The 24,112-nt window shown below is 36.2% G+C and overlaps 6 protein-coding genes across 8 annotated transcripts; 3 read left to right on the top strand and 3 right to left on the bottom strand.

Moving 5' to 3' along the window:
- The first annotated feature begins 1,353 nt into the window (after positions 1–1,353).
- Positions 1,354–2,740, top strand: LOC116167781 (protein ALP1-like). 2 transcript variants are annotated; one of them, XM_031483310.1, is made up of 3 exons: positions 1,354–1,610; positions 1,669–2,389; positions 2,448–2,740. In XM_031483310.1, the coding sequence occupies exons 1-3, from the start codon at positions 1,426–1,428 to the stop codon at positions 2,463–2,465; spliced, it is 924 nt and encodes a 307-aa protein (XP_031339170.1). In that variant the 5' UTR covers positions 1,354–1,425; the 3' UTR covers positions 2,466–2,740. The 2 variants fall into 2 exon arrangements, with proteins under 2 accessions (XP_031339170.1, XP_031339162.1); XM_031483302.1 differs by having other exon boundaries at positions 1,669–2,740.
- Positions 2,473–3,790, bottom strand: LOC116167794. Its single transcript, XM_031483322.1, has 3 exons — positions 3,740–3,790; positions 3,535–3,680; positions 2,473–3,478 (listed from the first exon to the last, which is right to left on the bottom strand). The coding sequence occupies exons 2-3, from the start codon at positions 3,677–3,679 to the stop codon at positions 2,895–2,897; spliced, it is 729 nt and encodes a 242-aa protein (XP_031339182.1). The 5' UTR covers position 3,680; positions 3,740–3,790; the 3' UTR covers positions 2,473–2,894.
- A 12,296-nt stretch (positions 3,791–16,086) lies between these two features.
- LOC116159460 (putative nuclease HARBI1) lies at positions 16,087–17,729 on the top strand. The gene is made up of 4 exons (XM_031472429.1): positions 16,087–16,486; positions 16,594–16,740; positions 16,792–17,059; positions 17,106–17,729. The coding sequence occupies exons 1-4, from the start codon at positions 16,281–16,283 to the stop codon at positions 17,646–17,648; spliced, it is 1,164 nt and encodes a 387-aa protein (XP_031328289.1). The 5' UTR covers positions 16,087–16,280; the 3' UTR covers positions 17,649–17,729.
- Positions 17,255–19,034, bottom strand: LOC116159462 (trihelix transcription factor GTL1-like). 2 transcript variants are annotated; one of them, XM_031472431.1, is made up of 5 exons: positions 18,939–19,034; positions 18,760–18,885; positions 18,419–18,700; positions 18,109–18,368; positions 17,255–18,062 (listed from the first exon to the last, which is right to left on the bottom strand). In XM_031472431.1, exons 2-5 carry the CDS (start codon positions 18,842–18,844, stop codon positions 17,733–17,735), a joined length of 957 nt encoding a protein of 318 aa, XP_031328291.1. In that variant the 5' UTR covers positions 18,845–18,885; positions 18,939–19,034; the 3' UTR covers positions 17,255–17,732. The 2 variants fall into 2 exon arrangements, with proteins under 2 accessions (XP_031328291.1, XP_031328292.1); XM_031472432.1 differs by having other exon boundaries at positions 17,255–17,869; positions 17,918–18,062; positions 18,760–19,000.
- A 4-nt stretch (positions 19,035–19,038) lies between these two features.
- LOC116159461 (putative nuclease HARBI1) lies at positions 19,039–20,518 on the top strand. The gene is made up of 4 exons (XM_031472430.1): positions 19,039–19,390; positions 19,442–19,588; positions 19,636–19,903; positions 19,957–20,518. The coding sequence occupies exons 1-4, from the start codon at positions 19,194–19,196 to the stop codon at positions 20,503–20,505; spliced, it is 1,161 nt and encodes a 386-aa protein (XP_031328290.1). The 5' UTR covers positions 19,039–19,193; the 3' UTR covers positions 20,506–20,518.
- A 52-nt stretch (positions 20,519–20,570) lies between these two features.
- LOC116159464 lies at positions 20,571–21,841 on the bottom strand. The gene is made up of 5 exons (XM_031472433.1): positions 21,580–21,841; positions 21,320–21,529; positions 21,016–21,275; positions 20,832–20,967; positions 20,571–20,779 (listed from the first exon to the last, which is right to left on the bottom strand). The coding sequence occupies exons 1-5, from the start codon at positions 21,680–21,682 to the stop codon at positions 20,634–20,636; spliced, it is 855 nt and encodes a 284-aa protein (XP_031328293.1). The 5' UTR covers positions 21,683–21,841; the 3' UTR covers positions 20,571–20,633.
- Between the last annotated feature and the right edge of the window lie 2,271 nt (positions 21,842–24,112).

The following is a 24,112-nucleotide window of genomic DNA, read 5'->3' as shown; positions in this document are numbered from 1 at the left end:
AGACTAATCTGAAACCAAAAGGAAAAAAACGGCAGAGAAAACAAATAATGAGGTACTTAGAGTGAATTTTCCACTAAGTGCGTATTCTTGAGAAGGTTTACCTTAAGGCTGACCAGCGAGCACAACATTCTTCCACTACAAATATGAGGTATAATATAAATATTTTATCAGTAAATATAATAATTTGAAAAAATACCTGGTATCCCTATTTCTTGACTAATGAAAGTCCACGAGTTTTCATTAGCGACTTTGTCCTTGTAATTTTTATTTGTTTTATCATATAAATGATTAAATTTTTCAACAAGTTGACATAATTTAATGTCGTTATCCATTTAACACAAAATAAATAATCAACCAACAAAAAACAAAGCAAGATGAACGATAGAAAGTTAAAGTTGGGTTATGATGATTTAGTTTTGAAACGAAGTTAGCGTTGCTTTGCGACAGCACACACGTGATCAGGAAGCGTTCCTATTGGCTGTTTGTATTCTTTATTCCCTAATTTATAAAATATCACCATATTTTACGGTTATGGAATAAGTTAAGAGATTATTCCCTAGCATTGTGAACAGATACATTGATTTGTCATGTTTTTTACGGTTATGGTTATAGAATACGGTTAGGCCAATTATAAACCAGCCTTTAGAAGTTAAAAAATTGAGGTATAGTAAATCCCAGCGTGTGAGAGATAAGCGCGCGAGAGCATATCGAACAGAGATAGCTATAGATTTACGCACCGCTTCGAGTGACCAAACGAATTAAATTAGGGAAAATAATAAAGTGTTTATTTCGCGATAAGATTGTCGGTATTTCTTGAATTCTTTTCACACTGAGAAACAGAAAATCTGGAGAGAAAAGAAGATAGACCTTCAGCTCGTTCTAAACTATCCTCTGACTCCAGTGCCGTTGTCTCTATGTAACATTGATGGATCGCTAATAACTATAACTGCCAAATTAAAGGTCATAATGTGCTACCCATTATGAGTATGGGGTGCGCTGTGGGGTATCAGGAATGTTACCCTCACGGCACACGGATGTTTTAATGGTGTTAGATCTAAAGCTGCATTTATAATCACTTTGTAGGCGAAGTGCAACTTTGGCACGCGTGTTAGACATATGGAGTGTAGGTATACCATTCACAACATCATCGCGACTCAGCACGGCGTGCTGCTTGTTTATGGACGCTTGCAAGCTGCAAGGTTGTTTGTCTCGTGCTGGCACACGATCATGCGCAATAGTAAACATTTTAAATTTCTAACCTCAGAGCAATTTTTTTTTATTGATAAAGCATAAATTTTATCTATAATGTCTGATGTAGAAGTAAAAGCCCTTTTGTTGGGAAGTACTGCTACCTTATTATCTATTAAATTAAAACTAAAAAGCACGAAGAAAACGCGAAAGCGAAAAAGGTTTGGAATTCATCCAATGCTACTGCAAAGAAAAAGTCAGGGGTTTTATGACAATTTAATAAATGAAATTCGAATCCATGATCCGTATATGTTTTTTAATTTCACTAGGATGTCTTCAAGCTCTTTTGATAAATTATTGTCACTTGTGGGCCCAGATATTGCAAAAAAATCTCTAAGAGAATCGATATCTCCAGGGTGCAGGTAATTATATATCTATGTGTTTTAATTAAAAATATTAATGAATCGTTTTTATTAATAGGCTTGCAATTACATTACGATTTTTGGCAACTGGAGATTCTTATCCAAGCTTGTCATATTCCTTTCGGGTTGCTGTACCAACAATTTGTAATATTATTAGAGAAACGTGCTTGGTGTTGTGGAATGTTTTGTTTCCAATAGTGTTAAAAACCCCAAATGAAGAGATGTTAAAAAAATTTGAAAAAGAATTTTGTACTAAGTGGTCATTACCAAACTGCGTAGGGGCTATAGATGGCAAACATGTGACAATTCAAGCACCTTATAAGTCAGGCTCTACATTTTTTAATTATAAAAAAAATTTTAGCATTGTTTTATTGGGCGTGTGCAATGCAGACTACATGTTTACTTATGTGGACATAGGAGCATACGGTTCACAAAGTGATGGAGGTGTTTTAAATCAATCACAATTTGGACAAAAACTTTCTACAAATAGTCTTAATTTACCATCTCCAAAGTTGTTACCCGTTTCAAGCAATGGTCTACAAATTCCACACTTCTTTGTTGGAGATGAAGCGTTCCCACTTAGAAGCAATTTGATGCGTCCATACAGCAAAGGCCGAAATGGTACAATGCCTGAAGACGAAAAAATATTCAATTATCGTCTCTCTAGAGCCAGAAGAATAATTGAAAATGTTTTCGGAATTTTAGTGGCAAGGTTCAGAATATTCCACCGTACCATAAATGCTTTTCCTGAAACAGTTGATAATATTGTGAAAGCCTGTGTATGTTTACACAATTATATAAGAATGGAAAATAATGAATGTTATTTTCAAAATGAAGACATCGATAGAGAAGTAGATGGAAAGTTAATTTCTGGGAGATGGAGGACTGAGGCTCCAGTTGATGGGGCTCTGACAAACCTTCGACTGCGGTTAGGTGCTAGAAATTCTGGTGAAACTGCCTTAGCTATGAGAACATATTTAAAAGAATACTTCAATGGTTCAGGAGCATCTTTAGCACCATGGCAGTGGAATGTAATAAATAAAACTAATTGAAACGTTTAATACTGTAATGTTCTAATATCATTTTGAAGATTGTATTGCTTAATGAAATAAAATAATGAAAATCTTGAACCATACAATGTAATAGTATCGTCGAAAACCTTGAATTAGTAAATTCGCTAACAAATCATTTCCAATATTAAAACTAAACATCCACCCTGTATGCATAATAAACTTGAACTAAATCGTTAATGACATTGTTATAAATACATCGCAAACTACTTAACTAACTGAAGGATTGATCTCTAATGCGTTTTTTGAATGAAACTAATTGAAGTGTTAATGCATCCATTACTTCATCTGCGTGACTTGTAGTCATGTCTTTTAGCTCGGCAGCTACATATTGGCCAAATTTCTCATATTTTGTACCATTGTTGTCTGTATTATTTAACGAAAGTAATGCACTGGACACATCCTTAAGCACAGAATCAATTTCAACGACATCAGACCGGTCACACTTTCTTTTTGTACTTTGCTTCCCTTTTCGTTGTGGAGTATTCTCCATTTCGCTTTGCCATGTGTTGTTACTGACAGGTGAAAAACAACCTTCGTAGTCATGGTCAATGAATGTAATTATTTCAGTTTCCACTTCAGAGTTGATACTACTACTTTCACCTGAACTTGAGGGCAGATTTGTAGTTGTTTGCCTACTTTGTCCATCACTTTTATATAAAAACTTAAAAAAGCTCATAAGTGGCCAAGTAGGTCTTGTATTGGCAGGTGCGCCGCTACGGTTCAACTTTTCTTCTGTACTTATTTCCCTACGGTATTTTTCTCGAAGGGCTTTAAAGCGAGCTTTAACTGTTGCAACTAAAATAATTTTGTTAATTAGTGAAAAAACCTCAATACCTAATTCTGCAATTTACCATCTCTGTTCAGTGAATCGGCCACTGATCTCCAACAGTTCTCTTTTTGAAGAACTGATTTGTACCCTTCGTAGCTCTTGTCATATAACGGCCGATAGTTCGCCACACACTGTAGTAATAATTCATCGTTTATTTCTCCTGCCATTCTTCAATTAAATTATGAAACAATTAAAAACTTAAAAATAAATAAAGATAAACCACTTACTTGTAGGTTAGATGATTAACCGGTAACGGTAACACGCATGCGTAAATTCGTGCCAACTTTAGTTAATTGTAAATGCTCGTCACATGTACAGCACGCGTGCCAAAGTTGCACTTCGCCTACAAAGTGATTATAAATGCAGCTTAAGTCGGTTAGTTTTGTTCCTCGTTAGACGCTTGTTGTAAAATTATTTGCTAATAAAGGTTATTAATTGTTTGAACCCGCAATACAAATAATTCTTGAAGTGCGCATATGCCAAGCACATCAATTGTTTTAAATACTACAAAAACAAATGTGTCTGATGCGGAGGAATCCACGACTACGTCCACCTGTAATAGTACAATTACCTACATTAGAAGGTTAAAATAGCATGTTAATATGAATGAAATCCAGAATACATACTATGTGGCAGTCGTGACCCAAAAACCCTTCTTATGGGCCACAACAATTAGAAAAAGCATGTTCTCCAACATATTACTTTAATTTATTGGAATTCTTATCTAAAAGCTCTCCGGGTAAACTCATACTGCAGACATACGAAAAAAACAAAAACATCGAACTATATGTCGAACAAAGAACAACTAAACTAAAGGAGCACTGGTCTCATTTGTTATTGTTGTTGGAAGTAACTTGACGTCTTTAACGGATTTCTACGTAAGCTTCGATAGCATCTTACACAAAGGAGATTCCACATTGCAAGCATTTGACACATTGGGTTACTGATTCAATTAGGTGTCGACACATTTCAGACAAAGCGGGATAAGCAACTTCCTATGGTACATGAAAACAACTTCACAATATTGCGAATTTTCATTAGGGTAGACCGGGGACAGTAGAAACAACCGCCATAGTAGACGGATTTCGCGGTTTAAATCACGCGCGCTTGTACCAAAAGAAGCGCCATTAGGTGCAGTACGTAGCCATCAGTCGGCCACTGACGGCAGTTGTGAGTGTATGTGCACGTCCACGATAACTTGATTTCCCGCTATCGAAGTAAACTTTTACATTGATTGAAAAAGTGTGTCACAAGAGATAGAAACGTAAGTATCCAGCTTCGACTATATTTATTAGTTTGTTTAGTATATGTCCTTTAGTTGGGATAGTTTAAATTATTACTCTAATCCAAGAGTAAGAAAATATTTGAGTTACTTAACTTACTTACCTACTTACTTAAAAATGTGCTGCGGGGACAGTTGAAACACATGACATGGGGGACGATTGAAACATGTTTCAATTGTCCCCATCGTGAATTTTTCATGTTGTTCATATTGTAGGTTGTGTTAGGGTATGTTAAGGTGTTTACTTTTGTTTTAGGATGCCACGAGTAAGAGTGAGAAAAACTGAGAGAGGTTAAAATCCACTTTGGCGTATGAAGACGCCTACAAAGAGGTTACTGAAAATAATGCATCGATAAGGTCTGCAGCAACTAAATATGAACTACATTACGTGTCTTTCAGTAGATTTTTTATTAAGAAGAAAAAGCAAGCAATTGAGCAAGAATCCGCTGTTCCTGTCACTATGGGTTATCGTTGTGTGAGGCGAGTATTTGACGCAAACCAGGAAAAAATCATTGTCAGCTATACAATCAAAGCAGCCCATATATTCTACGGATTACCACCCAAAGAAATTCGGAAATTAGCTTTTCAGTTGGCCGTGAAATATTCGCTAAACATGCCTGATACATGGAGACAAAATGCCATGGCAGGAGAGGATTGGTTTTCTGGATTTATGAAGGGGAACGCATAACTTTCAACCGCTGCGCTCAAGCCACAAGTCTTTCCAGGGCAACAGTTGAATTAACATTTATTGATCCATAAACTTCAAAAATCAATTCCATTTCAAATAATGACTTAACATCCTTAGAATTTGAGTCCATAAACATTGGAGGTATATTTTTACAATAACGAAGCATATAAAAATATATTTTTTTATTTCAGAAGCTGACACAATTAACGTAGACAATAATAATATACAAGAAAATATAATTCGGAACCCACAACAACTAAATGATAAACCAGCTCAAGAACCAGAACTTCAACATGATCAAGCGGTAGAATCTTTGGTGTTGAAGGTATGTCATTTAAAAAACTACAAGATATTAAAATCTAATTCTAGTTTTCATTGTCTAGGTTGCAAAGGATACACAAAGAAAGGTGAAAAAAGGAAACGGCGAAAGATTGAAGATAGTTTGGTAAAAAGGATAGAAAACAAGAAAAAAGAAATGCAAAGGAAAGATTTTTAAGACCACCTTCCCACTGAGCATAAAAACGTATCCATAACGTTATTATAACTTCTTAAAGAGCATTGTAATTTGTAACGTTATATCTCAAGGACTAAGGATGTAGCATATACATAACAACAATGTTCTTTCTATGTCCGCCTTAAATACGTTGTAAAAAATAGGTTAGACTTTGAAGTTATTGTGAGACTGTGGGGATGTTTACCAAACGTTGGTGTAACTTTATACAGCGTTTCTTAACGTTGTACCGCCAAAACTAGGACGTTAAATGAAAGTACTACTCACGAACTTATAACTTCAAATTCAACGTTACCACAAGGTCAGACTTTGAATATCTGGCTAGGGCTACGCTACAAGTTGGAGGGATGTCGCCATTAAACGAATCAATTACGTTATTACACCAATGTTGCCGTCACGTGAAAATTATATATAAATCAAATTTATTTAAAACAAACAAAAATGAAAAAACATCAATTCAACATAAACTTAATCTCCAAACTTAATATTCCTAACACACAAAAGATAAATACTTATACGACAATGTTTTGTTTAAATGTTCTTTCTTGCTTCTTCTCTTTCATATCTTTGTTTACACTGCTTTAGCCATGACATCGTATGTTCCTCAAAATGTTTTTCGGATAAAGTGGGGTGTAAGCATCGAACTGCTTTTGTAACCATAAAAAAACGAGATGATGTACCTATTGCACAACTTTGATTAGGTACCTTTCAATAATTCAACAAGTTTCATGTTTTCTATCTTTAAATTTCCCTTCTTGCCCTTTAACGAGCAGAATTGCCCTAAATAGTTTGAAAATACTTTTTCGAGGCATCTGTATATGAAATGCTTACCATTGGTGCCACCCACATATTTAAACAAACAAAGCTGTAAAAAACAATATATTACCTACATGTACATGTACCCAAGGTCTTCACATGTCCGTCTGGAATCTCTAAAAATAAAAAAGAAACTCTTCTTAAAAACCTTAAAACTATTGTTTAGATAGATTGCAATTCTGGAAAAACCTTGAGGAGGAAGACTAATGAAAGTAAATGAGAAAGTATCGCTCAGTTTTTCTAATTAGTTAATTTTCATAAGCTGATTTTTACCTGGTTATTTGTATTTCTAACGAATATTCAACTCCCGCACTCCGTCAGCATCTCCAAGCACTCGCAGCACATGAAGAAATACTAGCCGATGGTACCACCAATGTAAGTTCCCCCCTCCCTCAACTTCTTTACTGAACCAAGCTGCAACAAAACCCAAAGGCCCGAAACTGAAGAATCTGACATCTACCCACTGGCAAAAGGGTTGCTTTTGAGAAAAATATTTTGTCTTCATCAAAAGATTTGACTAACATACTAGCTTCAAGCTTAGAATGGCAAAAAATGAAAAAAATTGAGATAAAAATGGCCACAAAGCGTTTCTTCTTTCTTTTGCTCCTGTTCTTGACAGTATGCCGTTCAGTAGCTCGGTGTATCTGAGAGGTCAAATATCACAGTTGTTCTCCAACTACTTCGCCCAGAATGAGAATCGTCCTCAATATGCTCGACTTCGTCCATGTCCAGCTCAGCTCGAGCCACCCCCACGGCTGGCTATGTATTTAGTGAAGAGAGTGTTGATTACAATATTTCTGATTATTTGCAATTGTAATTACTCTTTGTTCAATGTAAATCAATAAATAAAATTACTTAGTAAAGTTTGTTTGATTTCATTACCCTAGTCTACGTTGTGGTAGGTACCAAGGTAGTTAAGTTCAGGTTATTTAACTGGCATTTAACATTTATTAATTAGGCCCAAAGTACGAGGCAGGTTCAATAAATACACGTTCGAGCGGTGTTACATATAAGCGGGTCATTTAAGCTAAACAAAATTGCCATTACTACATAACCAGGCATCCCACTGCTTTACAAAACGCGGTGGTTACCGGTGGCATACCATCCTGTGGCTGTTGACAGAACCATGTGAAAACTGCCTGCTCGACTTCAGCGTACAAATGGAATCGCTGTCCCTTGAGTGCCTTCTTTAAGAGTCCGAAGACATGGAAGTCATAGGGTGATAGAACCGAGCTGTAACGGGGGTGTTCTAATACCTCCTACCCCAATCGCGCTATCTGTGACGTGATAATGTTAGCGATATGCGGACGGGCGTTATCGTGAAAGAGAATCACGCCTTCAGTAAGCTTCCCAAGACGTTTATTCTTATGGCTGTACGCAAGCGAGTCAAAGTTTCACTGTATCGGACAGCATTGATTAGATTAACACGAGTGTCTTTAAATTCATGGTGCACGGTGATCGATCTTGGACGCTCCAACGATATGACCTGCCATACTGAAACGCGCACAACAACTGCGTATTCTACGAATATCAAGAGCAAACTGTCACAGTAGACACCTACATTACCGACGACCGTCTTATGTAACTTTCTGCGGTTATAGCAAAACTAACATTCGTGCTACAGCGTTCGAACGTGTATTTATTGAACATGCCTCGTACAATAAATATTACGTTGACTAAAAATACTTGAAAGTAGTAAAAACAAACAGAAAATTTATAAATATATACAGTAGTAATACACAGGGTGTCTTACGACGGATGCCGGCTATCTCTATCTCGAAAATATATCACCTACTGAAATATCAAAATACTGAAAAAATATCACCTTCTTCAATACCGCCTTTCTGGAACATCCTGTAGAATAGAAAATATTTTCACGGCATACGCCTTTGCCAAAGTTATAATTTTTGTTCGAAGCTTTCTAATATGAGTATTTTCATTCAATAGAATAAAATGTTAATTTCTTTATTTCTTAATAAATAGATACTGCTCCTAAAAGTGGTATTTTGCCTGGTTACAATAGTCTTTAACAACAAATAACAATTCTTGAAATGTTTCATGTCATTCTGAAATATTGAAAAAATTTCTCCCGATGAGATATTAAATCGGGAAATAATGTTGCAAATTCACTTTCTGTTTTCTTTTTTTTTTGCAAATTTCATGAACCCATTTTCGCTTCTTAGCATTCACTTTATTGCGTTCCTCTTCTTCGCAAAGCAAACTAACAACTATCACATCCATCTCCATCAAAATTGTCGTTGCGATTGGAGATTTAGATACAGACTAGTGAGCGTAGAAACGAAAATACGCGTTCCGTAGCGGTGCGATCCGTTGCCGGCCGGACCGGTCTAGTGCCCGCAAACCTTAAATCTCATCTTTCCGTTACTGGTATTGATTTCTGTAAGGACGGAATAGTAATTCTATCTTCCCACCACACTGCTCGTATAAGTTGCAGGCGTTGGACACGTTTTTTTTGCCATACAATACAAATTGACAATTTTTTTTAACTTTTCAAGCTTTTTTATATCACTAATGGCCGTTTGCACCGACAAATTTAAGCGGAGTTTAGTTTAAGTATAGCTTAAAATCCATGGCAACGATTATTGAGACAATGATTGACATAGATTTTAAGCTAACTTAAACTAAGTTCCGCTTAAATTTGTAGGCGCAAACGGCCATAAGTTTAATAAGGAATTGCATTTCAACGATATAAAACAGTATCAAAGTGTGGATAACTCAATATCCTATCGTCATCTTTATGAGCGGGATACCGGTAGGTAAAGGGAACCCCCACTCTGAATCCTGAAATCCATGCCAACTTGCGCGATGCAGCGAAGAAAAGGGGTGACCATTTGACGGTTTGAGATTCAAAAATCGTACCTATGTACTGGAGACACTTGACAGTGCCGAAAAACTGCTAACGGAAGCACATTTTTCCATGTCTACAGCTCGTGGGGCCTTTATTTTTCTCGGAGTAGATAAAAATTTAAAACATCGAAGCGAAGAAAGATGAATCTGGATTTTTCACACATATCCCATCAGAAGCTTATGAAGAAGCAGATACAGAATCATGTCTCAATAATATCGACACAGAATGGGAATTGACAGAATTTGCCTTCAAGAAAATTTTAGGACAACCTCATTTCGATTTATCGCATCCAGAATAAATAAGAAATGTAAATTATTTTACTCCTTCAAAAAAGATCCTGATTCCTATTCGGTGTACGCTTTCACAACTTCTTTTGATAGTTTTCACTTTTGTGCATTTCCACCATTTTCCTTAATTTTAAGAATCAAAAAGAAAATTATTGCCGACAAAGCAGAGGGTATTTTAGTAATTTTGTAAATTTTGGGCCACACAGGTTTGGTTTCCACTGTTTCGATCATTATTAAGGATCCTCAGATCCTTTATAGTTTTGTATTGTCGTCCGTCCGTCCGTCCGTGTGCGCTCTAACTCTTTTTAAAAGTGGCCGATTGTGTTGAAATTTGGTATACGGGTACGTTGGACATTAAGAACGGACGCTATTGATTTTCAGGAAGCTGGTTCAACAGGAACAAAAAGTTATACGACTTCGAGTGAATCGGGAACAGGAAAAACTGCGAACTCAATATAATAAAAATTAACATATTTCATTCCCTAGGTCATGTATCGAGTTCGGACTTTCGCTAGATTATTCCCTATGACTCTTAGATGTGTAACAATTCAATATAACTCTTCTCTGTGGTCTCGGTCAAAAGTTTTAGAGCAAAATGTACCCAAAATTATTCTTTACACATGAATTTAGAGTTGTAAAAGCTTTCAAACGCATTATCTTGATGCTGAAAGAGTTGATAACGTGCACGTTTGATAACCGCATGTGTGTGATTCAAAAATGTTAAATTATTTTTCTGAGGCCACATGGATTTTGATCAAAATATGTCAAAATCGTTAATTATGCACCAAGATCGTTGGGAAAAAGACAACGCGCATTATCTCAATGCCCAAGACATGAATTTTATGCATTTTTGGCGACCACGTGGATTTTGATCAAAACATGTCAAAATCATTATTTATGCACCAAGATCGTTGGGAAAAGACTAGGCGCATTATCTCAATGCCCAAGACATGAATTTGATGCATTTTTGGCGAAAACGTGGATTTTGATCAAAACATGTCAAAATCGTTATTTTTGCACCAAGAGCGTTGGGAAAAAGATCAAGAGCATTATCTCAATGATCTAAACATGAATTTGATCTATTTTTATGGACCACATGGATTTTGATCAAAACATGTCAAAATCGTTATTTATGCACCAAGATCGTTGGGAAAAAAACCAAGAGCATTATCTCAAAGCCCAAGACATGAATTTGATGCATTTTTGTTAACTATAAAATGTATTTTGTAAGATTAAAATAAATTGTCGTTAAAAGTGATTGTAATACTGAGGATCCTTCGATATTTCGTTGTATCGGTTTATTAATACAAGAATCCATTATCTTTGAACCGTCTGGTAATTTGCCATGATCTCCTTGCAGGAACATACGACATCGTCTTGCAGAGGACCTTATTCTAATTGCAGGGCGATTATCAGGGAAGCGTATGCCGTAAAGAATCTTTCGGGCTCAACATTAAACATGTTATTGGCGACTTTATCCGATTCCACCATGTGGCATTAAGCATTAAGATGGTGGGGTTTTTGTACAAGGTAAACGTAGAACCCTTTCCATGTATCCGTTAATACCTTACTGGAGTTCCATAGTAACATGTTTAATGATGGAGCGTCTTATAGTACGTTAAACACTGCGAGAGCTGGACTGTCGTTAATTTCAACTCAAGGTGCAATAGTATAGAAATTTACCCAAACTTTAATATTATTAGCACTTACAACTATATATATATTGTCCATCTTAGTTACGAATGCCAAAATTTCATCCTTATATATATATATATATATAATATATATATATATATATATATATATATATATATATATAAACTTGTACAAAATGAAGATAAGCTTAAGTGCGCGGCTCTGAATAAGTACACCCACACACGTGCACACGCATCCACATAATGGTTAAAATTAAATCTATCTATCTAGAATTATAATATCTCTTTAGCCCAAGTTGGGTCACAAGAATATTGCTTTAGTAAAGGAGCTTTCGTGCAAAACCGGATAAATCCACTTGTAGTAATTTTTCGGAAATGGCCATTTTGTTGTACCGGGTGGCGTAATTCCTAAATCTAATAGTGTGTAACGCAGCTCGCTATAAGGCCCGCTCCCGCATGGAGTCACGCAAAATATAATACGCTGTACCGCTTCTGTTCAGAATGGAATATGCTGCAGCGCATGTTGAATTGCGTGTACACAATTTCATAATTCTGAGTAGGAGTGAACTTAATAGAGGGATAGATACCTAGGTACTAAAATAACTCTCATAACGCAAAATAGTTATTTGTGTACCAAGGCCGTAAAAGTGATCTTTTTTGGCCGAAGCTGCTGTTTGTGGCCGAGGCGGCAGCCGAGGCCGCAATTCAGATGAGGCCTAACAAATCACTTTTGGCCAAGGTGCACACAACATTTTTTAGGCGATCATCAAAAAAGAATTCAAAAATTTGCTCATAAAGTATCTTTATTTCATCCTAATTACAGCGTATTGTTTATGCAATGAATTTCAAACAGATGTTCTTATAGCAAATATTCAATGGATTTTCGCATTGGGAATATTCGAAGACGACCGACTTCCTGAATTATAGTTTTACCATTACGCACCTCTCATTGCAATCAGCGGAGGACGATTCCACGTCACTCTTTCCTGGAAACATCAGACACGGAGCACTGCGACGAAATTACTTTCTTCCGTACATTCCCGAATGTTCACAATGCCCTCACTCCCCACTAAAGAATTCAGTATCTCGGATAATGATAATGTATCCATAATCAGAACAGATATATTTGTTTGTCTTTTAACTGAGGTAAAGTTATGGTTATGTAACAGTGGCGGATTTACATATAGGCACACTAGGCACGTGCCTAGGGGCGGCAGCTTTAGACGGAGGCATTTTTTGCACTATATTTAATTTAGGTAACATTTTAAGTTTTGAAATAAATCCTCTAACAAGTTACAAATGAAAAAAATCTTTAATTAAAATTATGAAATAAATGGGAATTGGTAGATAGTTTAAACAAACTGTAACTGCAAGAACGATAATCGACAATACAAGATTATTTTGGGGCGCATATCTTTTGGTGTGCCTAGGGGCGCAAAAAATTTAAATCCGCCACTGGTTATGTTACAAAACGACCAGTTGCCTATGCATTACGAGTTGGAGTAATTCTGATTCCAAGAGTTGTGACAGTGGTTGCGCTGCAGCACATTACATTTTGGTCAAAGGGCTGCAGTATATTATATTGTGCGCTGCGATGTACGGCGGGCGTGGCTTCGATCGAGCTGCGTTACACACTATTGGATTTAGGAATTACGCTACCGGGTGAACAGTGAAAGTTAGAAACAAGGTTTTGCTTCGAAGTTGTGGGGTTCCTGATGGTAATAACATGTATAGTATGTAGTCATCAAACCCCAAGTATTTTAGGAGTTACTAAGAAAAACAATATGGATTTATCTGGTTTTGCTCGAAAAGTGCCCTATTTCCTGTTCATACATGAATAAAATGCTGCAATTGGCTTGCAAACCGAACCTTTATTAAAGATTATTAATTTGAAAAAACAAAATATAAGAGAGTAAAAATATAGTTACTGGATTAATAACAATAATAATTATTATATTATTAAATGTGTAGGGAATCCTCCTCTTCCAAACAGTCACACTGTTCATCAAGTTCGTGATGATCCTCCCGAAGATGACTGTTATCACTCTGATTTTCGGCTGTACACAAAATTTGTTGGTACCATTTCAAGTTTTCCTGACTCTCCCAGTTCTCCCCAAATTGCTCAGCCATAAGCTTCCGTAATGTTTTCTTCTTCTTGTCTGGAATAGAGCGGTGTAATTCCATATTGTTGAGTTGAAAACCTTGGTCAGATTTGTTTTTCTTAAGCAGACTCTGTTGTATTTCATTCGTGCTTTCAAATCGATAATGTTGATAGCAGGTAACAGTAACGTTGTTTCGATTGTTTTTTCGTGTTTTTTTGAAAACGATTCTTTTCAAATCAGATATTCCATCCACCTTTTTATAAAAAGTCTGTAATTCCTTAATATCCTTAATAAACCAGTCTTGTCCCAATATCTTAATGGCACCCACTTCTGCATACAGTTTGTGGTATCCCTGTTTTGTTTCAATGGTGGGATGTTTTCTCAGGAGCTTTTCCACCCTACCAAATGCTCTATCAGCCGGCATAAAGCTGTGCCCCCTAACCGGGAAGGTAAGATTTATTTGAGTAATATTTAGAGGAGATTCAAATTTCAACCAATACAATAACGTATGCACAATATGGCTATTCTTATTTTGTCCTCCGCATCCATCACAGAACAATCTTATAACTGTTTTGTTTGCTAAAGGTACCTCATTCAAGTGTGAAAGTAACGCAGATCCAATTTCTGTACAACCACGTGAAGCTAAGTCCTCAGTCCATAGGTAAAAGGTCGGGTTCTTCGAGTTCATCCCAACGCAACACAATGAATAAAAGCTGATTTGGTGTGAATAGAATGCATCGCTAATGGGTGTTCGGGGAAGCGGCTGAACCTGTTGAAGGTCAAAACAAAGGCTCACAGCATCTTCTGGTTTCTCCTTCATCATTTCGTAGAAACACTTCGCTCTTTTGTTGTGGACACGATATTGTAAGCTAAGCTCACTCTTTTTCTTTGGATCATTTTCAATTTTTATCATATGCGTTAATCTTGTGCACTGACCACAACAATCTGATGCCGGAGATGAAAAGCCAATATTGAACTTGGTTAAAAATATCTTTCTAAACATTAAATATGACACTTTATACTGAGAATCAACAGACTCCGTGAACATTTTGTGCAGTCTAGCTATGCTTAAGTGAGCAGGTAAATAAATCCGTTTGGATTTTGCTCGGTTATAGTGACTTTCCTGCCCTTTAAGCTGTCCAATGAATTCTACAACTTTTTCTCGCTTGGTAGCACTTTTGGCCGATGTATGGTCACCACCACGGTTTTCTTTTGGTACCTCCCCTTGGCAAATTATTTTTGCGACATGCGAGATTCTGTGGTTTGTCAACCCAAGAGCATTCCGAAAAAATGTCTGACACACCCTAATACCCGTGTTTTCTCGTTTTAAAAAATACACTAAGTTAAGTGCACGATTCTTGGGCTCATTCTTGATGGATCTCTTTCTTGCAGTTGGAAGAACGGAAATCATGTGGCACAGTTTCATATCTTGCTGAACCTTGTCCTGCGTCTCGTAGAACTTCTTGCGAATCAGTTTTACGTCACAGTTGCGAACCTTTGTACAAAAGTATGTCTTTCCAGCATGTTTGCAGAGCCTCTTAAATTTTCTTAAATCCGGGTCTGGGTCTGAGTACCTAAAGTTTAAAAAAATGTTTGATCACATACAAAAGAATGGTTATCAGAAAACTACCTCTTTGCCTTTTCTTTTGCACGACTGGTTTGATGGTTCTTTTGCCGTATTCTACTACCCACATTTGCATCCTTTACAAGCACAAGGTTGTCCATCTCATCACATTCACTATAGAACTTTAAAGTACTAAAACAAACTGCTCGACATCATCTGAGTAGCAAACCCGACAAAATGATTTATTTCATTTATCCGGTTTTGCTCGAAAGAAATGGATTTATCCGGTTTTGTTGGAATAAAGTGGATTTAACCGAGTTTGTTTGAAAACATCAACTTTAAGGTACCTTTACTACTGGATTTATTCGTTTTAGCTTGAAAATGAGTGCACCATTGGAAAGCCGACACCAAAATTATATAGAAATGATGTCTAACTTATTTTTTTCCAAAAGTGGATTTATCCGGTTTTGCACGAAAGCTCCTCTTTATGGATACCTATTCAAATGCGTGTGACAAAACAGACGCTGGACCGCATAATATGATTCATTGATATGTTGGGACCTGTATGCCGGAATTTCGACTTACATAACTCCGTTTAGGAAAGGCAATGGTCGCCTCGTCAAAATACCAGTCAAATGCGCGAAATAGCTAGCGTTATATACAATATTTTTTCTACAACTGAACGGATTCTTAATTAAATGTGCTGTTTAAGTTCAACACTGTCATGTGTGCGAAATACTTTTTTCATTGTTGACGATTTCGCGCACGTTGTCAAGAGCAACCTTACTTATTAAGGGTGCGGTCGAAAACTTACTACGTAAAAATACAGCAAAGCTAGCAGCGTAACCGCAGTAAAGGGGTTTTTTATTTGCTTTTACTGATATTACAATTTGTACGTTTTGAAATTTAGACCAGCTTTCAGTAAACTGTGCATTTGTGATCTTACCATAACCTTCAATATCTATCATTCATCATTCACTTTCTATTTCTATTCATGAAAATGGATACGAATGTTTTAAAAATTGTGGTAATAAATAATTTATTAGAAATCATAGATGATTCTAGTAGTTCAGATGAAGAGCTTTTTGCAATTACCGCAAATACACGGTACAAGAGAAAGGAAGCTACTCCTAGAATTGAAAATTATGTGGAAAATGTGGTACACTTATATGGAGATTCACAATTTCAATCACATTTTAGGTAAGAGAATTACATCTCCGATAGCAAAAGCCAGAACCGGTTGGTGTGCCATTATTCTTATTTTGTATAAAGTAGCTATTGATTTATTGATGTTTTTACATTTACAGAATGCAAAGGAGAACCTTTGAAGTTATTTTAGAATTAATAGCGGACAAAATTAGAGAAAGAACGGTAAAACCAGGACGACCTGCGATACCAGCTGAAAAGCAACTTCTTATAACGTTATGGGTTCTGGGAACTCCCGATTCTTATAGGTTGGACATGTTGATATGATAAATTTATATACTCATGCTAACCTATTTTAGATCAGTATGTGATCGTTTCGGTGTTGGGAAAGCTACTGCAATAGTATGTGTGAGGAACGTAGTTAGAATTTTGTACAACTATTCACACAGTTTCATTATGTGGCCAACAACTGAAAAAATTACTGCAAGTGTAGCAGCATTTAAAAATATGTCTGGTTTTCCAGGTGTAATCGGTGCAATTGACGGCACACACATCTCAATTACAGCTCCAAAAGAGCATCCAGAGGCATATGTGAACCGAAAAGGAATACATTCGATACAATTACAGGTTGTTGCATATTTGGCTACAAAGCAATATAATAGATATTTTCCAGGGTGTCTGTGATGAAAAAGGAATGTTTATACACTGCTATGCAGGGTATCCTGGTGCAGTGCATGACCAAAGGGTTTTTATGAAATCCGAAGTAGCAGAGTATTTAAAGAGTGCTGCCAAATTTCCTGGTGATGTACACTTACTAGGAGATGCTGCGTATATGTTGCATACGCATATGATGGTGCCTTACAAAGACAATGGTCACCTAACTCGAGCTCAAAAAAACTACAATTATTGTCACTCGTCCACCAGAATGGTAATTGAAAGATCATTTGGACTTCTTAAGGGAAGAATGAGAAGATTATTAGATAATCTTCCCATGATCAGAACTGACCTTATTCCACAATACATTATTGCATGCTGTGTTATACATAATATTTGCCTTTTAAAAAATGATCAGTTTCAACCTTTAGCGTTGCATACATCCGATAAGAATAACACTCAATGTGGAGTTAATGGCAATGTAGATACAAACGAAAAGGCATTGGCTAAACAAAAACGTGATGCAATTGCTGCTGCATTACCTACCCGTGAAGACATATGACATTTGACAATATAACAATACTCTTATGCACTGTAAAACATCAAAACACTTTTATTATAATAAATATCTACAAATTTTTCATTTTTATTTTGCAATTTGTTCGACCAAGAGTTTTAATAAAGCAATTGCTTCCGAGCTTTTGGCCATTCTTTCACTGTGGTGTCTTTCCCGGTCCTCTCGAATTTTCGTAAGAATGTCGACTACTTTTTTTGAGTTGGTCTCTAAATAATAAGATATGAATAATTTACATGTAAACAATAAGCACCTACTTTGGGGTGTGTTTGATAGACTAGGTCTTGTCGGTGTAGAAGGCATCGTCGCAGGCAAGTTAAGTGATGGTTCTGGGTTTTGAGAAGAGGATGCTGTTGCTACAGGTTCAACCCACGGTTTATTGCCAAATAGTTCATCCATTTTCTAAAATATCACTAAACTACATAGTATAAGAATAAACTGTACATACTTCTGTGTAAATCCACTCCTTTCTATCGTTGCCTGAAGTGTTATTGTAGTCCTTAATTTTTTTGTATTGTCGCTTAAGGGTAGCAAGTTTTGTTTGGCACTGCTTTGCTGTTACATTATATCCCTTTTTATTAATTAAAGAAGCAATCTGCTCCCAAAACAGTTTCTGTTTTATTTTACCCTTTACCAACAAATCTGATTTTGTATGATATACATCCAGCAATAATAATATTCCCTCGTGTGACCAACGGCCAGAAATATCTACAATTTACGAAAAGTATTACTTCAATATAGAATACATTTTACAATACCTTCTGTATTTTCCGAATCATTTTCATTAATCGGTATCGATAGATTGTCACTTGATGGGGACAACGGATTGTTACTGGCTGGGGACAACAGTAGATTGTCACTTGATGGGGACAACAGTACGTCTTCACTGTCATTCGGTAATTCCTGTGAACAGTTAATTCCTAATGTTTCAGTATCAGTATCCAATGATTGGCGTGTTGGATTCTTATTCCCGGGAACAGTAGAAGAGGCTTTACTGTTAATTATTGCATGTTGTAAAAGTACTGTTGCAAATGTGACATCTAAAAAAGTAAATTACAAACACATTTTAGGAATTTCAAAGTAATTTGAAGCATATTACCATTAACGGCCTTATTGTAATCCTCTTCATTCAGGAACAACTTAAATTCTTTATTAGTATCAGCATCAATTAAGGTTAACTCCATTTTAAACTGATCAGCTGTTTTGTTTACTGTCGTTTTACCACCTATTTTCGAGAAGCATTTACAGTAAAAGGTGTAAAAATTGACGCATGCGTACTTTAAATTATTCACTAAAGTTGAAGTAAATGTAGTAAGCGTCAGTAAATTTATGACCACTTAGGGTACGGTCGAAAATTTACTGACAGTATTGTGTGCAATCGAAGTAAAGTAAATGAAGTAAAGCGGTCTAAAATTATTTTTTACTCTCAGTAAAATAAGTTTTCGACCGTTGTGTGAGTAACATGAGTAAAAGATGACGTAACCACATAACCGCACTGATTGTGACATAACCTAAGACTTCAAACGAAAAATCATGACCAATATAAGTATAAACGATACTGTTGCAATTTATCAACTACTACAAGAAATTTTTGATAGTAGCAGTTCGGAGGAAGAAGAATTTTTTGCAGTTGTTACTCCGAAGAAGAAGGTACCTTTAGCACGAATAAATAATTATGTGGAGAATGTTGTGCATTTATACTCCAATGATCAATTCCAATCACATTTTAGGTATATAATATTATTAGGTTATGTTAATATTTGTACATATACCTATTTCAGACTGCAGCGAAACACCTTTGAATTTATTTTAAACATAATTGGCCCTGAAATTAGCAAACATGTTGTTTCTCCTGGTCGACCCAGTATATCAGCTGAGAAGCAACTATTGATTGCCTTGTGGATTCTTGGCACACCTGATTCTTATCGGTACGTATATACATTAGTGTAGGTGATGTGTAACTGTATACATGTAGGTCTGTCTGTGATCGCTTTGGCGTAGGTAAAGCCACAGGAGTTATGGCTGTACGTAAAGTGGTCGAGGTGTTATATAGTAAGGTAAAGGTGTTCATCAAGTGGCCAAGAATTGCAAGAATGCAAGAGAGTGCTCGCGCTTTTAAAGTTGTTGCTGGGTTCCCAAATGTTATTGGAGCTATCGATGGGACCCATATTTCGATTACTGCCCCTACTGAACATCCTGAGGCCTACGTTAACAGAAAGGGAATACATTCCATACAATTGCAGGTTTTGTAATATGCATTTGTGATATATATATATTTACATATAATTGATTACAGGTTGTTAGTGATGAAAAAGGGAAGTTCATACACTGTTACACTGGACACCCAGGATCGGTCCACGACCAGAGGGTTTTTGCAAGTTCAGAGGTGTCACATTTTTTAAATGACTCTGAAAAATTTCCAAATGACTATCATTTGTTGGGAGACGCAGCGTACGCTATCCGTAAGAATTTAATGGTTCCGTACAAAGATAATGGCCACTTAACTGAAAGACAACATAATTACAACAAGTGCCATTCAAGCACACGAATGGCTGTTGAAAGGGCCATTGGTCTCTTAAAGGGTCGTATGAGACGCTTGCTTGATAATTTGCCCATGACGAGAGGCGACTTAATTCCAAAGTATATTGTAGCATGCTGCATTATACATAATATATGTTTATTGCGACAAGATCAATTTACACCTATAGCGATTGACTTGCATCGTGTACCTGAGGTGGTTGTACCACTACCACATAATGTGCAAGCTGATGACAGAAACGTTGCCATAGCATGTCAGAAAAGAAACTTAACTGCCGAAGAACTTCCTTTACAAGAGGAATTTTAATTTCTTAATAGATTGTTATCATTATTTTATAAACAAATACATAACTTACATTATATTAAAACAAAACTAATGTATATTTTTTTATACTATAATACACTATTGCAACTTACATTATGATGATATTAAAATCAATCAGGATTTTTTTTTACACTATCTACTAAGCTTCTTAATAACTCCATTGCCTCTGATCGTTGTGACATTCGTTCATCGTGATGCCTCTGGCGATCCTCTCGAATTTTTGCTAGAAGATCAACCACCCTCTTGGATTTGACGTCTAAAAAGTATTACATCTTAAAACTTTTAATTTATATGCAATAGGTGCTTACTTTGTGGTAGAGGTGATTGTACAGGTTCTGGTGTAGAAAATGATGTACTTTGGAATACATTTTCTTTACCACCATCTGAAGACGCTGTTGCAACTGGTTCTACCCAAGGTTTATTGCTGAATAATTCATCCATTTTCTACAAGTTTATATTTACAAAGAGGTGCTTATTATAACATCACTTTACCTCTGTATAAATCCATTCCCTGCGTTCGTTACCTGAAGCGTTATTGTGGTCTTTTATTTTTTTATACTGTCGCTTCAGTGTCGCTAGTTTGGTGCGACATTGTGTCCCACTTACTTTATATCCATGGGAATTTATTATTCTAGCAATATCGTCCCAAAATGGTTTTGGCTTCACTTTTCCCCTTAAAAGCTGGTCACATTTCTCATAATATGTATCTAATAATAATAGAATAGCTTCGTGTGGCCAGCGGCCTAAATATTCTGAAATATATGTTTTAAATACTTAAATATGTATTGCACCTTACCTTCACTATTGTCAGAATTATCGCTTAGCGGTGACAATGGCTGATTTTCATCGTTTGGTAGCTCTTGATTTTCGTCAACTACATTAGGAGTTGGGTTAATAGAAGTACCAGGTTGACAAATATTAACCACATTTGGAGAAGCACTCGGGGTTTTGTTTACCTTTTGGTTGCAGATAGCATGCCTCAACAATGCTGAAGCAAATGTTAAATCTAAAACAAATTAAGAAATTTTAGTGTTCATTATACTTTTTCAACATCACCATTAAGAGCTCTTGCGTGGTCTTGAGAGCTAAGCAAAACCGTATATTCTTTATTTTCATTGTCTACTAAAATTAATTCCTTAACCTCCGTGCTCACCGCCATGTTTAAATGTCAAAATCAGCTGTTCACTCGTTTACTTCAGTTTTACTCACGTTTTACCACCTATTTTCCAGAAGCAATTTCAGTAAATTGAGTAAGACCAGGCGCATGCGCAGTCGCAATAATTATTGCTACTGAAGTAAACCAGTAGTAAACGAAGTAAATTTATAACCGCATATTTGTGCAATTGCAGTATTCATAGCAATCTGAGTAAATTTTCGACCGCACCCTTATTAACCGTTTAAAAATCTAGTACTTCGTGTTTCGAAATTCGTCAAAAAATGACAGGTTTTTGACAGTTCTAGAAAAACAAACTTTCGTTGTGACGATTGAATCATTCAAAAAAAGATAATGCTCCATTTTTTTTCAAAATATGTTTTCAAATTTTCAGACACCATCAACACAAGGGAATTTTCCAAACTGTATAGGTGCTATAGACGGGAAGCACTGCCTAGTACAAGCACTTATTAATAACAGAAACGTATTTTTAGCGTAACACAACGAAGTTGAGGTAAAGCTTATGTGCTCGTGTTTCCGTCCGTCCCTCCGTTCCATCGAGATCTCGGCCCCTGGGCCACCTAGAGACTTCGGGTTTTCGCTAATTGATAGCTGTTATGGTCTATATTTGCCCAATTCGATCAGTTTCATTTAACTCCATATTTTGCGCAGACTGCGCAATGCCAACTTTCATATTTATGGGGATATTTCTTTGAAATTTTAGCCACAGACGCTTCTAGTAAAGGTAAACATTTCGCACATAGTAAAAATAATGTGTGGGCATGCGCAGTGATGTGTGGGCATACTGCGCAATGCCAAGTTTCTTATTTATTCTAGTAAAGGCAAACATTTCGCACATAGTAAAAATTATGTGGGCATACGCAGTGACTGCACAGGCTGCTCATAGCCAACTTTCTTATGTATGGCAATATTTCTTTGAAACTTTATTTTACTTATTTAACTCCTCTCTTTCTCTGGACGTGGACGTGCTTCAATATGCAGATTCGACATTTTGTGTTCTTTTGGTGACGATGCGTCGTTTCAATACTTTGTGTTACGCGGCAATACCCACGAGTGGGTTTTGGAACATTTTTTAATTATAAATCTATCATACATTTAGTGTAGTATTAATTTTGCATGAACAATCTAATGTTTGTAAATGTGGCTATATAACTAGAAATTTTCATAGTCCGGGAGCCAGCTGCCATTCTTTTATGACCAAAACTAAGAAAACTAAAATTATGCAGTATGATAATAATAATAATAATAATAATATATTTACCCTGCTATTGTGCTAAGCACTTACATTGGTCAAACTAGGAAATTAAATGACAAACTTTTACATAATAGTCTTTAAATGCTGTAGTTGGCAATTCCCTTGTAGCTAATGGAATACAGTTGTATAGAGTTTGAGCTTGCCAAAGGGCACCGTTTTGGGTAATAATTTGTACGAACCTTGAGTTTTGTACGTGAGTCATGTTGATGTCCATCGCAATTTGGTGGAAACTTGGAGATGTTGCGTTTAACATAGTGCACTGCTTCTAAAATGTATAAACATGGCAACGTTAAAATTTTTAAGTTTATAAAAGCGTTACGGCAGTCATCCCTAAAACCTAACCCAGAAATCACTCGTATAGCCTTCCGCTGGAGTCTAAACACTTTAGGCCATGAGCAACAGTGACCCCACACTAGAATAGCGTATCTTAATAAGCTTTCCACTAAGGCAAAGTATGCAGTTGTTACTACTAGACTAGAGACATTATCAACAAGCCTCCGCAAGAGAAAAATGTTTTTGCTTATTTTCTTATTTAACAGTTCACAATGAATTGAAAAATTTAAACGACTATCTATTTCACAGCCCAAAAATTTTGCACTTGGAACAGGGAATTTTTCACTACACGTATTTTTAAGAGAGAAATACATGAGTGCTGTTTTAGCGCAATTAACTTTTAATTTGTTACATTGGCACCAAATATTAATTAAGTTTAAGCTTTGGTTGGCAATGTTGAACGCTGTCTTGACATTTCTATCTGTAGTAAGGAGTGTTTCATCATCTGCATACAGGATACATGTAACGTTATTGGACAGGCACAGCGGTAGATCGTTGATATAAACCAAGAAGAGTAGTGGACCTAGAGTTGATCCCTGCGGTACTCCACTTGTTCATGGTTCATTTAGTACCGCCCTTTACTTAGAAGATTATAAAGCTTGGCTTTTAACAGGAAGAAATTGCAAAGAATGATTGATTATACTCAGAAATATGTAACTTTGAGTATAATTTCTTATTTAAAAGCCCAGGCAATGACATGTGCGATCTCTCTTCAAATTCAGATCCGTGAAAGTGGAATCTATCAAATCGAGAAAAGATCTACGGGTGAATTATGAGAAACACTTGGCCAATACAAACAAAAGATAGAAAATGAAGTTGGAAGATTA

This window comes from Photinus pyralis, unplaced genomic scaffold, assembly GCF_008802855.1.
Source record: "Photinus pyralis isolate 1611_PpyrPB1 unplaced genomic scaffold, Ppyr1.3 Ppyr1.4_LG1, whole genome shotgun sequence".
Taxonomy (NCBI): domain Eukaryota; kingdom Metazoa; phylum Arthropoda; class Insecta; order Coleoptera; family Lampyridae; genus Photinus; species Photinus pyralis.
The sequence above is the reverse complement of the archived record's forward strand: the minus strand, read 5'-3'. Positions and strand labels throughout refer to the sequence as shown.

What these genes read in the sequence shown, in the direction of transcription:
- LOC116167781 (XM_031483302.1), top strand. Translation starts at nt 1,426, where the DNA reads ATGCTACTGCAAAGAAAAAGTCAGGGGTTTTATGACAATTTAATAAAT. An exon ending in TCGATATCTCCAGGGTGCAG is followed by an intron (nt 1,611 to 1,668) that starts GTAATTATATAT and finishes TTTTATTAATAG; the next exon opens with GCTTGCAATTACATTACGAT.
- LOC116167794 (XM_031483322.1), bottom strand. Translation starts at nt 3,679, where the DNA reads ATGGCAGGAGAAATAAACGATGAATTATTACTACAGTGTGTGGCGAAC. An exon ending in CGATTCACTGAACAGAGATG is followed by an intron (nt 3,479 to 3,534) that starts GTAAATTGCAGA and finishes AAATTATTTTAG; the next exon opens with TTGCAACAGTTAAAGCTCGC.
- LOC116159460 (XM_031472429.1), top strand. Translation starts at nt 16,281, where the DNA reads ATGAAAATGGATACGAATGTTTTAAAAATTGTGGTAATAAATAATTTA. An exon ending in CAATTTCAATCACATTTTAG is followed by an intron (nt 16,487 to 16,593) that starts GTAAGAGAATTA and finishes TTACATTTACAG; the next exon opens with AATGCAAAGGAGAACCTTTG. An exon ending in GGAACTCCCGATTCTTATAG is followed by an intron (nt 16,741 to 16,791) that starts GTTGGACATGTT and finishes AACCTATTTTAG; the next exon opens with ATCAGTATGTGATCGTTTCG.
- LOC116159462 (XM_031472431.1), bottom strand. Translation starts at nt 18,844, where the DNA reads ATGGAGTTAACCTTAATTGATGCTGATACTAATAAAGAATTTAAGTTG. An exon ending in TTACAATAAGGCCGTTAATG is followed by an intron (nt 18,701 to 18,759) that starts GTAATATGCTTC and finishes TTACTTTTTTAG; the next exon opens with ATGTCACATTTGCAACAGTA. An exon ending in AGGAGTGGATTTACACAGAA is followed by an intron (nt 18,063 to 18,108) that starts GTATGTACAGTT and finishes GTGATATTTTAG; the next exon opens with AAAATGGATGAACTATTTGG.
- LOC116159461 (XM_031472430.1), top strand. Translation starts at nt 19,194, where the DNA reads ATGACCAATATAAGTATAAACGATACTGTTGCAATTTATCAACTACTA. An exon ending in CAATTCCAATCACATTTTAG is followed by an intron (nt 19,391 to 19,441) that starts GTATATAATATT and finishes TACCTATTTCAG; the next exon opens with ACTGCAGCGAAACACCTTTG. An exon ending in GGCACACCTGATTCTTATCG is followed by an intron (nt 19,589 to 19,635) that starts GTACGTATATAC and finishes GTATACATGTAG; the next exon opens with GTCTGTCTGTGATCGCTTTG.
- LOC116159464 (XM_031472433.1), bottom strand. Translation starts at nt 21,682, where the DNA reads ATGGCGGTGAGCACGGAGGTTAAGGAATTAATTTTAGTAGACAATGAA. An exon ending in CCACGCAAGAGCTCTTAATG is followed by an intron (nt 21,530 to 21,579) that starts GTGATGTTGAAA and finishes AATTTGTTTTAG; the next exon opens with ATTTAACATTTGCTTCAGCA. An exon ending in TAATTCTGACAATAGTGAAG is followed by an intron (nt 21,276 to 21,319) that starts GTAAGGTGCAAT and finishes CATATATTTCAG; the next exon opens with AATATTTAGGCCGCTGGCCA.